Source organism: Podarcis erhardii (genome assembly GCF_964252035.2).
Source record: "Podarcis erhardii genome assembly, chromosome: 5".
Classification (NCBI taxonomy): Eukaryota; Metazoa; Chordata; class Lepidosauria; order Squamata; family Lacertidae; genus Podarcis; species Podarcis erhardii.
Window position 1 is genome coordinate 13,204,266 of NC_138509.1, and position 15,807 is coordinate 13,220,072.

The following is a 15,807-nucleotide window of genomic DNA, read 5'->3' on the forward strand; positions in this document are numbered from 1 at the left end:
ACATCTCACTGCTCAAAGCTGCATATATAACTGACCTCCCCCTCATCTTTCACAAAAACCCAGACACATAGCTCAGGCTGTGACTGGCAAGAGTTAATTTTATGACGGAATAGGGATTTGAACCCAGGCCTTAGCCTGACAAGCCAACCACACAGTAGCTGAAATTGGCTTGTTTTCTTTTGCTAACTGTTTGCCTCTCATTCAAAAATAAGCTGGTCCAGTGCTACTTAACTGAATAACCTGGATGTTTGTCAGAATGTTGCAGCTCTTTTGTTTTTACTTTACAACATTTCTGAGTCATGCTGTATTGATCATACTTTGTGTGCCGATTCTCACACGATGCAAAAGGTTCTGAAGGAAACAAGGTTACACATAAAAGAACTCTCTTTAGGTTTTTAGAGCGATGCATGCTAAGTCCACACGGCCCACTGTACAACATACTCATACAAATCAGAAATAACTAAATAGAGGCTTCTCATGGTTGTGCCCTCCCGTCCTGTCCACCCCCCCCTCAAAAAAAAAACCACACCAGGATCTTGGGAAGATGTACAGTTTGTTTTATAGATAATCCTGATCAGAGAGGGTAAAAGAGGAGTTGCAGTTCCAGCCATTCTTATATCTCATAGTGCTTCACCACAGGTGTTTCGCTGGGATCCCCACCTCGTGCCACATGCAGGTCGCCGTAGGGAAACTGCTTTGGGCCCTGCAGAGAACAGGAGACAGCGAGAATTAACTCATCACACTACACGTTTACAGAGTACAGAACTTCACACCAAGAGGCCCAGGTGAGCCCTTTCAAAGCAACAAAATACCTGCCAACCCACATGCTGAATCTGACCCTGTCCCCCACTTTTCACTTGCTCACCTGGCCACCTGCAGGGGGCATTTCTCACTTAAGACAGATGATTATCACCTGCCAAACAATCTACAGTGGTACTTCGGGTTACATACACTTCAGGTTACAGACTCCGCTAGCCCAGAAATAGTGCTTCAGGTTAAGAACTTTGCTTCAGGATAAGGACAGAAATCGGGCTCCGGCAGCATGGCGGCAGGTGGAGGCCCCATTAGCTAAAGTGGTGCTTCAGGTTAAGAACAGTTTCAGGTTAAGAACGGACCTCCAGAACGAATTAAGTACTTAACCTGAGGTACCACTGTATTGTGAGCAGTAAGAACCCCATCCTTGTAGACAAAAGTTCAGGGTTCAAGGATAGTTTGTTTTCAGGGCCACCATTTATTTATGGGGATCCATCCAGGGCTGCAACTCTGACTTTGCTACAGCAGATTACATTCCAGCCACATGCTGGAATACACCTGTGGGTGTAGGGCGATATACAAATTTAATAATAATAATAATATCTTTATTGTCATTGCCCCCTCTCGGGGACAACGAAATTACTTGGCTGCTCCATCCACCCAGGTAGGGCACTCCACTCAAAATCAGAACAACTATAAAAACACTAATTAAAACAATATAGTTAATTAAAATTTAATTATTATTATTAATAATAATAATAATAATAAGAAGAAGAATAAACTCACAAGGTTTACACCCCACCCCTCTTCTATGCAGGCAAACCAGAAGCACGATCACAGTTCAATGACACATTCCAGCTGGGCAACAGAAAGTGTGGCTTGGAGAGAGGGGAATGGCTTAGGGAGAGTCCTGAGGAGCACAGATGACTCCCTAGCCTGAGGTTCCCCAAATATTTTAACAAAAGACAGAAAGTGGTGTCCCCCCCCCCGATGATATGGGGCACTGGAGTCTAGGTATGAGCTTTAGAGGGCTGTCACAGCCAGATATTCAAGACCCTCTCTTAAAGGCTATTCAAGGCTATTTAAAGGACTATGTTGTTGGACATGTAACACTGTTGGTCTAAGTATGTGGAAGTATGTGAAATGTAACCGATATGAACCATTACGTGTAGTGCTGTATATAAGAAAACAATTACAATTGTAACTAACGCCTTTTCTTGGTGGGGAGGGGTGTTATGTACTGAAGTTCTCACCCTGGGCCAGCAGGGGGATACTGTAGATAGTTATGCAAATGAAGGATCAAAAGTGACGTTCAGTGATTGGATAGTTTGTATGCAAATGAAGGATCGAAAGTGACGTTCAGTGATTGGATAGTTTTAGAAAGTTGCTACAGTAACATTGTACTGGAGCTCTATATAAGCAGGCTGACTGAGCCCTTCAGTTAGTTCTGTTCTGGCCTCTGAATAAACAAGAGCTGTTGAAGAATCGCTGTGTAGTCTGATATGTTCACCCACAACTTAACACTGGTATTCAAAAAGGCTGACTTGTAACTCACCACAGGCTGGTAGGATGGAAATATCTCGCCAAGAACAAACATGCTGACCATGAAACCAATGAAGCCGAAGAGGTACTTAAACATTGTGTTCCGGGGCACGAGAGTGGGAGATGTGTCAACCCGGTTCCGGATGAACATATCAAAATGCCAATGCAGCTGGTCAAGACAAAGGGGAGGCGTGGTTATATACGGCCAACAGCACCTGTGAGTTATCTTGGGGTTATTATGGAGATGAGAGAGGGCTTCACACATGTTCACTACTAATACTATGAACCAGTGGTTGTCTATGGGGAAACTTAGACGTGAACTAGTTCACATCGCAGGAATAAATCTTCCCCTTGAACAGATGTGACAAGCAAACAAAGTTAGCTGTGAAGACCCAGTAAAAAACCAGGAGGGGGACACACCCAGTTTCCTCGCATGCTCCCCTTCCAGACTTGTTTTGCTTCCCCCACAAAAAACAACAAAAAACTGGATTTTTCTGCAAATAAGGGACTCTGCTGTGATGAGACATCATCCCATGATGACTTTTTCTGTTTTGTATCTTAATATACTCTCGCCTGTGATCTTCACTCCTCCAACTCTGTTGCCCTGATCTGCTTAGAGACCTCCTGCTCCCTGAAACAGAGCCATCCATTTATCCTTGATGCTGTTTACGTCATAGAATCATAGAGCTGGAAGGGACCCAAGGATCATCTAGTCCAACCCCCTGCATAGCAGGACGTCTGGATGATGTCTAGGTGACATCATCCCCCTGAATGCATACACCTTCTATGATTAATCTTCAAGCCACTAATAAAGATCTCTCTCTAATATTTGCCCTCCCTTGTTAAATCTGTGTTTCCAGGTGAAAACATGTCCTATGCGCCTATAACTTCAGTTGTTCCTGCTTACCCCTTATTACCAGCACCTTTCTGTCCCCTCCCTATCCATGTTTAGACTAAGTTCTTATGAAAAGGACCTGCTTAGTTTGTGTTACATTGCAAAGCACCACAGGTATTGATGACACTGTGTGACTTCATACACTGCAATCAGAGAGCAAAATATCTGCAAGGTCAGAATCTATTTTAAAAACGCATACAATTATCATTTTCGTACTCAAAACTTGGATTCTAAAGCGTCAATGTGTGTACACTAAGCAAATTCAAGAACAGAAAGATCTTTTGAGCTTGGAAGCATCAGAATGTGATTCAGTAAAAAGTCTCAACTCGGTGATACTCTCCCTAACCCAGACAAATATGGACTGCAAACTGAAATCACAGAAATGGAACACAAAAAACTATCATCCTTACTGTCTCGCCGTAGTTACGCCTTAACTCAGGATGGTCCCACTGATAATAAGGATCTCTCTCATGCTGGGATCGGTCAGGAAGCTTGGGATAGTCTCCGTAACTATGAAAAGTATATAAGGAAGTCACCATAAATCCATTGCACTAGACAAACAGAAAAATGCCTACAAGAACAATAATACAAGAGCAGAAGAGAAAGCAGGTAAAGCATCCTATGAAGATCTGAGTACTCTTATGTTTATGCATTAAAAAATACTCAGCCATTTCATTCTGTAAAAAGCAATTTGCCTGTGTTTTACCATTTCCCAGTTTTCCTAGTTTGCAGGTTCTGCGGGATATAGTGTGATATACCACTAAGTCATGGAAACAAAACCCATTCGGAGTTGTGTACTTAATTAAAAATATATATCACAGGGTTAGAAAAGATCCAAATTCCAATCAGGAAGGAGGGAGTTTATGTCACAGTGGCAGCTAGTGCCACTTTAATATTATTACAAATGTGAACTAAGGGAGAGGTTCCTCCATGAATTAGGCCAATGTTTCTCAATTATGAGTCTTGAAGAGCTTCATACTACAGAAGGACAACATTAACATGGAATTGTTTACTTACGTTTAAAAACTTTAGACTTAATGTTGTTGTATTTCAGCAGTCACCAACCTGACTCCCTGGGTATCTATGGAGTCTGTTAAAAAGGTTTCTGTAAATATTGCCCTCCAAATCAGCAATGCATGAGGGCCTATTTGCCCAACCTGCTCAGTGCTTGTGTGTATTGGCTCAGCATCTCTTACACTGAACAGGTCCCCTTAAACATGCCCACATTTCATTGGATGCCATGATTGGACATCAACCCTCCCTTCCATTCTGAACACAGAAGGCGTGCAAAGAACTGCTCTCTGTGAGTGAATGCAGAAGTGGTTGACGTAGGTACCTTTTTTCTGTTGATGGAAAGGGGATGCCCACGTCATTTTGCATTCCTGTCTCTTTCTAGATATGGCAAACATTTGGTGTTCTGTCACCCGCACCCCCAGAGCAACCATTTTGCAACCGGCACCCCAGGATTTGCTCAGAATTACCCAATATATTCATTGGCCCAAACCAGTTGAGAACCCCTGTTGCATTTGGATTCCTGCCTTCACTTCAAATCTAAGCTCCCCTATCAGTTATGGATTCCCCACAGTGTAGACTGTAATTCTAAAGGAGTAGTTTAAGGTAAAGAGACGCCTGACCATTAGGTCCAGTTGTGACCGACTCTGGGGTTGTGGCGCTCATCTCGCTTTATTGGCCGAAGGAGACGGCGTACAGCTTCCGGGTCATGTGGCCAGCATGACTAAGCTGCATCTGGCGAATTCGAACCGCCGACCTTCTGATCGGCAATTCCTAGGCTCTGTCATTTAACCCACTGGCCACCCACACTACTAACATTTTCAACACAGGGACGTGGGTGACGCTGTGGGTTAAACCACTGTGCCGCTTGGGCTTGCCGATTGAAAGGTTGGTGGTTCAAATCCCTGCGAGGGGGTGAGCTCCCGTTGCTTGGTCCCAGCTCCTGCCAACCTAGCAGTTCAAAAGCACACAGTGCAAGTAGATAAATAGGTACCTCTCCGGCGGGAAGGTAAACGGCGTTTCCATGTGCTGCTCTGGTTTCGCCAGAAGCGGCTTAGTCATGCTGGCCACATGACCTGGAAACACTGTCTGTGGAAGCAGACAAACGCCGGCTCCCTCAGCCTTTAAAGTGAGACGAGGGCCACAACCCCAGAGTTGTTTGCGACTGGACTTAATTTTCAGGGGTCCCTTTACCTTTTAACATTCTCAAGTGGGTTTGGATAGGGTAGGAATTTTCCCTATTTTAAAATCCTGAGGCACTGCCCTGACCTCATGTTGCTAATGCAGGTTCATTTCCCTAGTTTTCATTACTCCTTGGTAAAAAACGGACTAATAACCCAAGTCACTGAGTTGATGTGAAGATGAACAAATATCTTAATGTGGCTCATGCTGAGAGAGACAGTATTGACCTGAATATGTGCTTAAAATTGTCCCTTCCTTTTTGGCTGGCCTTGCAAAGTCCAAGGGGTTCCCAGGATTGTGTGGTTGGATCCCCATTGTCTGAACTTCATGAAAACAATCTATTATTGCTGGGGGTGGGGTAGGCAGAGAAGAGTCAAGAAGCATGAATATTATGTTTATTTTACCCAAGTGTCTGCAAACAACACCAGGAGAGGCATATGCTTTTCACAATCCCAGCTCCCCACATCACCCAATCTTTGAGTCAAGTATACCTCACCCCATGCCATCATCTGGATAAGGTTCATAGTCCTCCAGTCTCATGTTGTACTTTTTTGCCGCAGCTGCCCGTTCCTCCGGAGTTTTGGGGTAAGGCCCAGGCAGCAAGTCTTTTGGCATGTCCGAAGCTAGAGGAAGAAATGCAAGTTAAGCCCAAGGCTACAGGGGGAAATAGCAGCTTACAAAGAATAGATTGTTCAGAGCAGGAACAGTACAGTGCTGTAGAACAAAAAGCTGAATTCATTTAGGCCTGCATTAAAGGAAGCTTTGAATTCAGTTAAGGAAATAAGTGTACAGCTGTGTTCGGCAGCACACTCACCTCACGGCAAAACAAGTGGGGTTGCCACTGAAAATGACAATGTTCTCCCCCTTCACAATCTAATACTTTTGCCAGATCTAGTAGTGTTACTTCCCTGCATTTTTTCTTACTTCTGTGACAATCAATGATGTGGAGCAAGTGTAGGGGAACAGACAGCGAGCTCACATAACACAGGAAAATCTGCAGAAACAACCCCAACATGGGTGTGTTTCCAGCAGCCCTGCATGTAAGTCTAGAATCACAGGCGGTTCCATCCTCAGTCACCACCTGCCATTCAAAATGAGAGCTAAAGCAAAGAGATCCAGAAGCACAAATCCCTGCCCTTTATGCAGAAAGAGCGCGACATTCTGCATAAAGCGCAGCGGCAGCTAGGGGGCGAGGGGTAGAATGACCAGAAGAGTCTAATCAATAAGGGTGGGGGTGTGGAGGTTTGGCATGAAGGTACCCTAGAAAAGCCTCTCCCAGGCCACAGCTTTAAGAATAGCAGAAGTGACTGCGAAGGCTGTGTGTGTGTGTGTGTGTGAGAGAGAGAGAGAGAGAGAGAGAGAGAGAGAGAGAGAGAGAGGGAGGGAGGGAGGGAGGGAGGGAGGGAGGGAGGAAGGAAGGAAGGAAGGAAGGAAGGAAGGAAGGAAGGAAGGAAGGAAGGAAGGAGTGGGGGGGATTCCTTTAATAATTTCAAAAGTTATGTGACCTTGTTGTTTAAGTCAATCTTTTTTACATAGTTAATGTATTGTGGTATTTTATGACTTGTTATTTTTATTGATATAATTTAGTAATGGTTTATTGTAACTGTTGAGAGTAAATTTCTCTTTAATCATTATTGGCTGATATTTTGAGAGTTTAATTTTATTGTGTATTACAGGCTGATGGATTACTGAATATTCTTTATTTTACATGTTTATTTTAAGTCATTTTTAAATTATTTGTATTGGATCGTTGTAAGGTGTGTGAACTTTCTTGCATATTTTGTTGCCTCTTCAGCTTGTAAGCTGCCTTGTGTATAGCAATACAGAACAGCGGTATGCAAATTAAAAGTGACGATGGTGATGAAGATGACAGAAGCGAAAGAGAAAATTGAGAAGACGTGAATAGCCCAGATATTGTGCTGGCAGGAGCTGGCTTTGGGTTTTTTTCTCTTTCTCTTTTTAAAGCCACATCATCCTCTGTGCCACTGAACAGAGAATTCTAATCTGGGACCCGGGACCCTCTGGTCACATGCATTCAGGAATGAAGCCCCACTAAATTCACAGCACAAAAAGAAAACTAGAAAACAATGAAAAACCAAGCCACAGCCCAATCCCACTCTCTTTTACTCAGTGATAAAGGCACTGTGTATTCATGGAGCTGTCTCCCAAAGCCAGCATGCAAAAGGGCTGCAGCCACCGTTGGAAGATTCATAGAATCGTAGAGTTGGAAGGGATCCTGAGGATTACAGTGGTGCCCCGCAAGACGAACGCCTCGCAAGACGGAAAACCCGCTAGACGAAAGGGTTTTCCATTTTGGAGGCGCTTCGCAAAACGAATTTCCCTATGGGCTTGCTTCGCAAGACGAAAATGCCTTGCGAGTTCCTGCGGGTTTTTTCCCCTTTTCCCTCCTTTTCCTAAGCCGCTTATCAGCTGATCCGCTGATAAGCCGCTTATCAGCGGATTGCTAAAAGTCGCTAAACCGCTAATAGCGCTAATCCGCTAAGCTGTCAATGGGCTTGCTTCGCAAGATGAAAAAACCGCTATACGAAGAGCCTCACGGAACGGATTAATTTCGTCTTGCGAGGCACCACTGTATCAAGTTCAACCCCCTGTAATGCAGGAATATGCAGCTATCCCATATGGGGATCGAACCTGCAATCTTGGTGTTATCAGCACCATGCAGCTGTCCCATATCAGCTGAGCTATGCAGTGACAGGTAAAAGGAAGCTCTTCTTCATGCAGCTTATAGTCAAACTGTGGAACTCTCTCCCACAGGAGGCAAGAGGTGGACATCAACCAGAATGGATTAGACAAATTAATGGGGGAGGAGAGGGCTATTAATGGCTTTGCCCTCAGCACATGGAGGCAGTGAATGTTTCCAAATTCCAGTTGCTGGAAACCATGAGTGTGGGATTTTGCTCTGGTGCTCAGTTCCTGCTTGCTGGTTCGCCACAGGTACCTGGTCAGCCCCTGGGAGAACAGGACGCTGGACGAGAAGGACCAATGGCCTGATCCAGCAGGCTGCTCTGACCATTTCTTCTATTTCATACACCACTTGATGGTAAAACAACAACAACAACCCTCAAAGCAGAGACGCTAAAACCGAGAACCTTGAAATGTACAAAAAATTAAAACACTGAGGTTAGAAACCATCTCAATCCTCTAAGCACCTAGGTAGGCTTCCCCTAAACAGGAATGTCTTTTTAAGCAGGTGCCAAAAGAGTGCAGTGAAAATGTCTGCTTGGGATCAATAGGCAGGGAGTTCCAAAGTGGTAGGCGCTACCTCACTAAGCAACCAAGTTCTTACAAACGCAGAAAACAGGTGTTTGGTGGCACCCGTAGGTCCATCGCAGCCTCAACTTCCTCCCAGTTCAATGGACCCCCAGGTGAAGAGGACCCCCACACCTGAGGGAAAAGTGACCCCCCCCCTTGAGGTGGCCGCCACCTGTGGAGAAGTGAGGGGATGTTGACCTCCCACCTTAGAGCATGGTGACCTCCACCTGAGGGGAAGGTGACTCCCCCTACTTCAGGGGAATGTGACCCCCCCACCTGTGGAGAAGTGAACCCCCTGTTTGAGGGGATGCTGACCCCCCCACCTGGTAGTCACTGACCTGCCCACCTTAGAGCATGGTAACCCTCACCTGAGAGGAAGGTGACTCCCCCTACCTGAGGGGAATGTGACTCCTCACCTGAGGTGACCCCCCCATCTGAAGAGATGCTGAACCCCCACCTGTGGAGAAGTGAACCCTGTGTGAGGAAATGCTGACCCCCCACCTGGTAGTCACTGACCTGTCTACCTTAGAGCATGGTAACCCCCACCTGAGAGGAAAGTGACTCCCCCTACTTCAGGGGAATGTGACCCCCAACTGTACAGAAGTGAACCCCTTGTGTGAGGAGATGCTCACCCCCCCACCTGGTAGTCACTGACCTGTCTACCTTAGAGCATGGGAACCCCCACCTGAGAGGAAGGTGACTCCCCCTACCTGAGGGGAATGTGACTCCTCACCTGAGGTGACCCCCCCCATCTGAAGATATGCTGAACCCCCACCTGAGAGGGAGGTGACTCCCCCTACTTCAGGGGAATGTGACCCCCCACCTGTGGAGAAGTGAACCCCTTGTGTGAGGAGATGCTCATCCCCCACCTGACCTGCCCACCTTAGAGCATGGTAACCCCCACCTGAGAGGAAGGTGACTCCCCATCTGATAGTCACTGAACCTTGAAGAAAGGTGACCCCTCCATTTGAGAACGTGGCCCCGCACCTGAGGGGAAGGTGACTCCCCCTACTTCAGGGGAATGTAGTCTCCCCACCTGGGGTAGTGACCCCCCTCACCTGTGGAGAAGCGACCCCCCCCCCATCTGACAGTCATTGAACCTTGAAGGAAGGTGACCCCTCCACTTGAGAAAGTGGCCCCCGCACCTGAGGGAAAGGTGACCCCCCCAAGGGATGTTGACCCCCACAACCCGCCTGCCTGAGGGAAAGGTGACCCCCACCTGTGGGGCAGTGACCCCCCCAAGGGATGTTGACCCCTACAACCCGCCTGCCTGAGGGGAAGGTGACCCCCACCTGTGGGGCAGTGACCCCCCCAAGGGATGTTGACCCCCACAACCCGCCTGCCTGAGGGGAAGGTGACCCCCACCTGTGGGGCAGTGACCCCCCCAAGGGATGTTGACCCCCACAACCCGCCTGCCTGAGGGAAAGGTGACCCCCACCTGTGGGGCAGTGACCCCCCCAAGGGATGTTGACCCCCACAACCCGCCTGCCTGAGGGGAAGGTGACCCCCACCTGTGGGGCAGTAACCCCCCCAAGGGATGCTGACCCCCACAACCCGTCTGCCTGAGGGGAAGGTGACCCCCACCTGTGGGGCAGTGACCCCCCCAAGGGATGTTGACCCCCACAACCCGCCTGCCTGAGGGGAAGGTGACCCCCACCTGTGGGGCAGTGACCCCCCCAAGGGATGCTGACCCCCACAACCCGCCTGCCTGAGGGGAAGGTGACGCCCACCTGTGGGGCAGTGACCCCCCCAAGGGATGCTGACCCCCACAACCCGCCTGCCTGAGGGGAAGGTGACCTCCCCACCTCCCCTCTCTGCACCACCCCATGGGAAGCGGCGGAGGCGGCGGCGGCAGCAGCAGCAACTCACGGACCGGCACGGGCGCCGCTCGGAGCCGCCGCCTTCCACGCCAGCGGCCGCAGCAGCTGGAGAGGCCGCAGCCGGACAGCGGCGCCGCCGAACGCCATGGCGGCCCTTCAAGCGCCGAAAGGAACTCTGGCCTTGGACGGCGGAAAGGGGAGGAGCTAAGGAAGGGGGGAGGCGCGCGGCGCGCTCCGTCACGCACATCATAGACGCATGAAATGCCGGCCTTGGTTCCCCGGATGCCGTTTGGACTACAGCTCCCATCATCCCCAGCCTTTGCGTCGCAGGACCTAAAGCCCCGCGCTTGCTTTTGACGCCATGCCTCCGCGTGCGCACGCGCGCAAGGACGCGCCGTCGCCGACGCCTGCCGGGCGGAAGCGGCCTTTTCCCTCACGGGAAAACAATGGGTCGATTTACAGCGCACGCGCGATGAAGGACTGGTTGTTCCGCTGGTTGTTTCTGTGGTTTCTTGCCCCCCCCCCCCCCCAAGCAAGAGACAGGGCGACGGGGCCTTCGTGCTCTCCCTCAATTGAAAGTGAAACGTTTAATTTAATTGTCGCGTTTTATTTTTATTTTTTCAAAAAAACATTATTGGTTTTCGCAACATTATAAAGAAACAAACACATAAAACAAACAAACATAAATCATAGCCTTATTAAAAATTACACTTGTTAACATTGTTAAGTGACTTCCTCGCTTCCCCTTGGTTGAATTTCATTGCATATCCTTTTAACAGTTTTCCAAATCACAGTCCTTATAAAATTTAACTTAAACATTAAATCCTTAGATCTTCACATTATGAAATTAAAACATATTAATTCATCACTTAAATAAAATCCTAAACCAATTGCAAGCTGTTTTCAGTTAATTTAACTTAACATATTTAAGTAATCATTAAATTTAATCCAATCTTCCTGATACTCCTCCTCCTTCTGGTCGCGGACTCTTCCGGTAAGGTCGGCTAGCTCCGAAAAATCCATCAGCTTCATCTGCCATTCTTCTGTCATTGGTAATTCTTGGGTTTTCCACTTTTTAGCTAAACAAAATACAAGCAGCAGTTGTGGCATACAAAAATAATTTAACATCTTTCTTGGGCAATTCCAAACCTGTTACTCCAATTCCAAACCTGTTATTTTCTTGTTTAAACAAACCTCATGGCTGTTTCCTTGCTATTTATTTTAGAGCATGGCTCCTGTGGAGCCTGAGCTTATCTACTCGAGAGTAAGTCCACACGGCTTACTCCCAGATAAGCTCGCGGCCCCTTTTGATAAAGGGTGGGTATACAAATTGAAATAATAATGATGATGATAATAGGTTAAGGGAGCCCTGACTGTTAGGTCCAGTCGTGGACGACTCTGGGATTGCAGCGCTCATCTTGCTCTATAGGCCGAGGGAGCCGGCGTTTGTCCGCAAACAGTTTTCCAGGTCATGTGGCCAGCATGACTAAGCCACTTCTGGCGAACCAGAGCAGCGCACGGAAACGCCGTTTACCTTCCCGCCGGAGCGGTACCTATTTATCTACTTGCACTTTGACGTGCTTTCGAACTGCTAGGTTGGCAGGAGCAGGGACAGAGCAACGGGAGCTCACCCCGTCATGGGGATTCGAACCACCAACCTTCTTATTGGCAAGCCCTAGGCTCTGTGGTTTAACCCACAGCGCCACCCGCGTCCCCTTGATGATGATGATGATGATGATGATGATAATAATATGCAGTAACTGGCTACATAGTCAGAATCCACGGGGGTTGCGCAGGCAGGGTGGAAGGAGATGGAGTAAGTATTTTATGGTGGTCTGCTGAGTTCAACATGAGTGTTAATGTTAAGTTGTGGGTGACCATATCAGACGACACAGCGATTCTTCAAACAGCTCTTGTTTATTCACAGGCCAGAACAGAACAGAACTGAAGGGTTCAGCCAGCCTGCTTATATAGAGCTCCACTAGAACGCAACAGTAACCATTTTCTGTAATTATCCAATCACTGAACGCCACTTTCAATCCCTTATTTGCATATGTGGACCTGAGTGAAAACTATCTACAGTATCCCCCTGCTGGCCCAGGCTGAGAACTTCAGTACATAACAGTTAACATATACACCACCTCTTCTGCCCGGGGTAAAATTACACTGTTTTGCTGACTAGGTTGTACTCCTCCCATGACACATCTCTGATTCCACCTATCACTACACACGGTTGAGGTTGCTCTGGTAGTGGGGTTACACTGATGCAAAGTTAAGCCATAATATTCCTCCTGATACTGTAATATGCCAATGTAAAATTCCCAGTAGCAGCATGTCTTCCAGGTCTGCTTGCACAGGGGAGGGTTCTGTAAATAAGAAAAAAGGCAGAAGAAACAGAAAGAGCAAGCAAGCAACACATTCGTGTTGAGAATAAACAGCAGTTAGATGTAGGTATACCTGGTTTATCACTGTCTTCATTAAATTAGTATGTTTATAACTAATGTTGTCATTAGAGCAAATGGGTTTAATGATAAATAATCTGGAATGGGTTTTGATCTGCAGAGGTTTATAATAGAGATCGTTACAGAGACATTCCCCATTATGTCTGATGTGAATAACGGGAGAAAAAATGAGAACTAGTACGCCAGAGTTTATGTAATGAAGTAAAATGTAGGCTTCATTAATGTTAATATTGATCTTATGCAAGATAATGCATCAGTCATGCTAATATTATATATATATCTGAAAGTAAGCATGCTGTTTCAGCTGTTTATATTTTCCCAGCTCGGCCAGGACAAGACAATTAGATTTGGATATTAACTTTAATAATATTGATACCATTCCAAAAAAGGCAATTTGCATAATGAGGTGAGATGCAAAATTGATCTTATTTGGAATTGATCCCTCCATCCCATAAAACTCTGCCCTGTAAATTCTCATTAACTTTTGCTAGAATTTGCCACATGGAGAGAAAGATTACATCAATGGCCATTTCAACTTTTAAAGTCAATATTATTCTAACCATGGCTGAGTAAATGAAATCTATTTTAGCAAGGGGTGGGCAGAAATAAAGAGATGGCACAAGCCAGAAAGGGAGGCCTGTTGCTTGCTGCAAGAAGGGCAAGCACATAAAATATGCAACGCAAATGTTGAGCTTCATGTTCTCATAAGATACCTTAACCTGGCTTGACAAGGCTGTGTGACTGAGGGAGCTCCCAGAGTGGACTTCAGAGCCACCTTGCTCCCCCCTGGTCCATAGCTGTCAAGTGTCCCTTATTTGAAGGGACAGTCCCTTATTCCAGCGCCATGTCCCGCTGCTGTCCCTTATTGATGGATGTCCCTTAAATGTCCCTTAAATTATGTCCCTTAAATTTCAAAGGAAGCAGCTCCTCTCCCTCCCTCCCTGCCAGCCAACTGAGGCTCCAACTGTGTGGCTTGGCTGTGTTGCTCACCCAATAAGAAGTCTAAGAACGACTGGGGGGTGGAGTTTGCATGCCTTGTGCTGATCAAATCGGCTGCATTCCCTGGGGACTCACCTTTGCTCAGCGCTTCCCAGCGGAGAGGTGACGGTGGTTTTCCTTGAGGCTTCGTTTGGCTGCTGGCTGGGCTTTCTGCCTTTGGCTCAGAGGGGCTCAGAAGTTGAACATACCTGTGCTGAGTGCTCCGATCGGAATCGGATGGATACGTCATCAACGGCCCACTCACCCTTGCCGGCGAAAAGGTCTATCTGGAGTGGGGCACATGGTGGGGGAAAAGGAAAGGAGATCTCGTGGGGGGGGGGAGGCTGTGTGTGTGTGGCTAGTTAATGCAAGCTGAGGGGGTTTTTGAATGCTGGACGCCATTTTCTTGCACGTGCTGCTGTAAACTTTGCAGTGCAAAGCCAGGCCGGGGAGCCATCTTAAGTTGAGGCTGCATAGGCCTTGTGGTGCATGTGATTCAGATTCTATTCAGTTGAACCTCTGGTTACAAAGTTGGTTGGACAGTGTTCTCGAAGCTACCAGCATGAGTTTGTCCAGACTGCAGGAGGACAGGAAGACTGGAGTGCCTGGAATAAGGCTGCAGGTCCCTTATTTTGGCTGCTGGTCCCTTATTTTCAAATCTGTAAATTGACAGCTATGCCCTGGTCCTTCTTACTGCCCTGCCAAGGATTAACTCAGGGGTCGGCATAAGACTCTGAGTAACCCCGTGCGTGGCCCTTTTCTGCCTCTGTGAGCGAGCGGGACGTGGGGAGGAGAGCGAAGCCCTGCTGTGGCAGAGACCCCTGATATCAAGCTGTTTGGGAAATGGAGTACAGATGATGTGCAGATCAGTGACATCTCCTTGCAGGATTACATTGCAGTGAAGGAGAAATATGCCAAGTATTTGCAACCCAGTGCTGGACGCTAAGCTGCCAAGCGCTTCCGGAAAGCCCAGTGTCCTATCATTGAGCGCCTCACTAACTCAATGATGATGCATGGATGCAACAATGGCAAGAAGCTCATGACTGTGCGCATCATCAAGCATGCCTTTGAGATCATCCATCTGCTCACAGGAGAGAACCCCCTTCAAGTCCTGGTGAATGCCATTATAAACAGTGGCCCTTGTGAAGACTCTACCTGTATTGGTCGAGCTGGCACAGTGAGGAGACAAGCTGTTGATGTGTCACCTTTGCGTCGTGTCAATCTGGTTGCTCTGCACTGGGGCTCATGAAGCTGCCTTCTGCAACATAAAGACCATAGCTGAGTGTCTAGCAGATGAGCTGATCAATGCAGCTAAGGGTTCCTCCAACTCTCAAGAAGTCCCAGGCCCTAAGGAAGATAGATTAGCCTCAACCAGTGCCAGGGCCTTCTCAACACTGGCTCCGGCCTGGTGGAACGCTCTGTCTCTTGAGACCAGGGCCCTGCGGGATCTGATCTCTTTCCGCAGGGCCTGTAAGACAGAGTTGTTCCACCTGGCCTTTGGCTCAGAATCAGTTTGATTCCCTCCCCCTCTTTCTTTTTCCTTTCTCCTCCTATGAAGAGATTGCTCCCTAATTGTTTTAATGTTGTATCTTAATTCTCTTAAATTGTATTTTATTCAACTTTTTATTATTATTGGTTGTTAGCCGCCCTGAGCCCGGTCTTGGCTGGGGAGGGCGGGGTATAAATAATTTTTTTTTTTTAAATTATTATTATTATTATTATTATTATTATTATTATTATTATGCCATCAAGAAGAAGGACGAGTTGGAGTGTGTGGCCAAGTCCAACCATCAAGAGCTGCTGCTGCTGCTGCTGGATATCCAAAACAAATAAATTCTCATTAAAAAAATAATAAAAAACTCAGGGGTCGGCATGGGCCGGATCACTCCCG

At 47.2% G+C, this 15,807-nt stretch overlaps 1 protein-coding gene, 1 long non-coding RNA gene and 1 pseudogene across 3 annotated transcripts; 2 read left to right on the forward strand and 1 right to left on the reverse strand.

Moving 5' to 3' along the window:
* Positions 1–545: 545 nt before the first annotated feature.
* Positions 546–10,687, reverse strand: NDUFB8 (NADH:ubiquinone oxidoreductase subunit B8). Its single transcript, XM_081864445.1, has 5 exons — positions 10,530–10,687; positions 5,880–6,006; positions 3,601–3,700; positions 2,309–2,464; positions 546–703 (listed from the first exon to the last, which is right to left on the reverse strand). The coding sequence occupies exons 1-5, from the start codon at positions 10,621–10,623 to the stop codon at positions 614–616; spliced, it is 567 nt and encodes a 188-aa protein (XP_081720571.1). The 5' UTR covers positions 10,624–10,687; the 3' UTR covers positions 546–613.
* Positions 6,809–9,106, forward strand: LOC309343180. Its single transcript, XR_014157157.1, has 2 exons — positions 6,809–7,634; positions 7,984–9,106. It is a non-coding gene; the product is annotated as an uncharacterized lncRNA (long non-coding RNA).
* Positions 10,688–14,304: 3,617 nt separating the features above from the next.
* LOC309342730 (small ribosomal subunit protein uS7 pseudogene) lies at positions 14,305–15,481 on the forward strand (annotated as a pseudogene). Its single transcript has 2 exons — positions 14,305–14,336; positions 14,694–15,481. The product of its transcript is annotated as a small ribosomal subunit protein uS7 pseudogene (transcript).
* The last annotated feature ends 326 nt before the right edge of the window (positions 15,482–15,807 follow it).

Bases quoted from the DNA above. Each gene is read 5' to 3' on its own strand.
- NDUFB8 (XM_081864445.1), bottom strand. From the start codon at position 10,623: ATGGCGTTCGGCGGCGCCGCTGTCCGGCTGCGGCCTCTCCAGCTGCTG. The intron at 2,465-3,600 runs GTAAGGATGATA...TGTCTTGACCAG, and splicing joins GGCGTAACTACGGCGAGACA to CTGCATTGGCATTTTGATAT. The intron at 704-2,308 runs GTGAGTTACAAG...TGTTCTCTGCAG, and splicing joins TTCCATCCTACCAGCCTGTG to GGCCCAAAGCAGTTTCCCTA.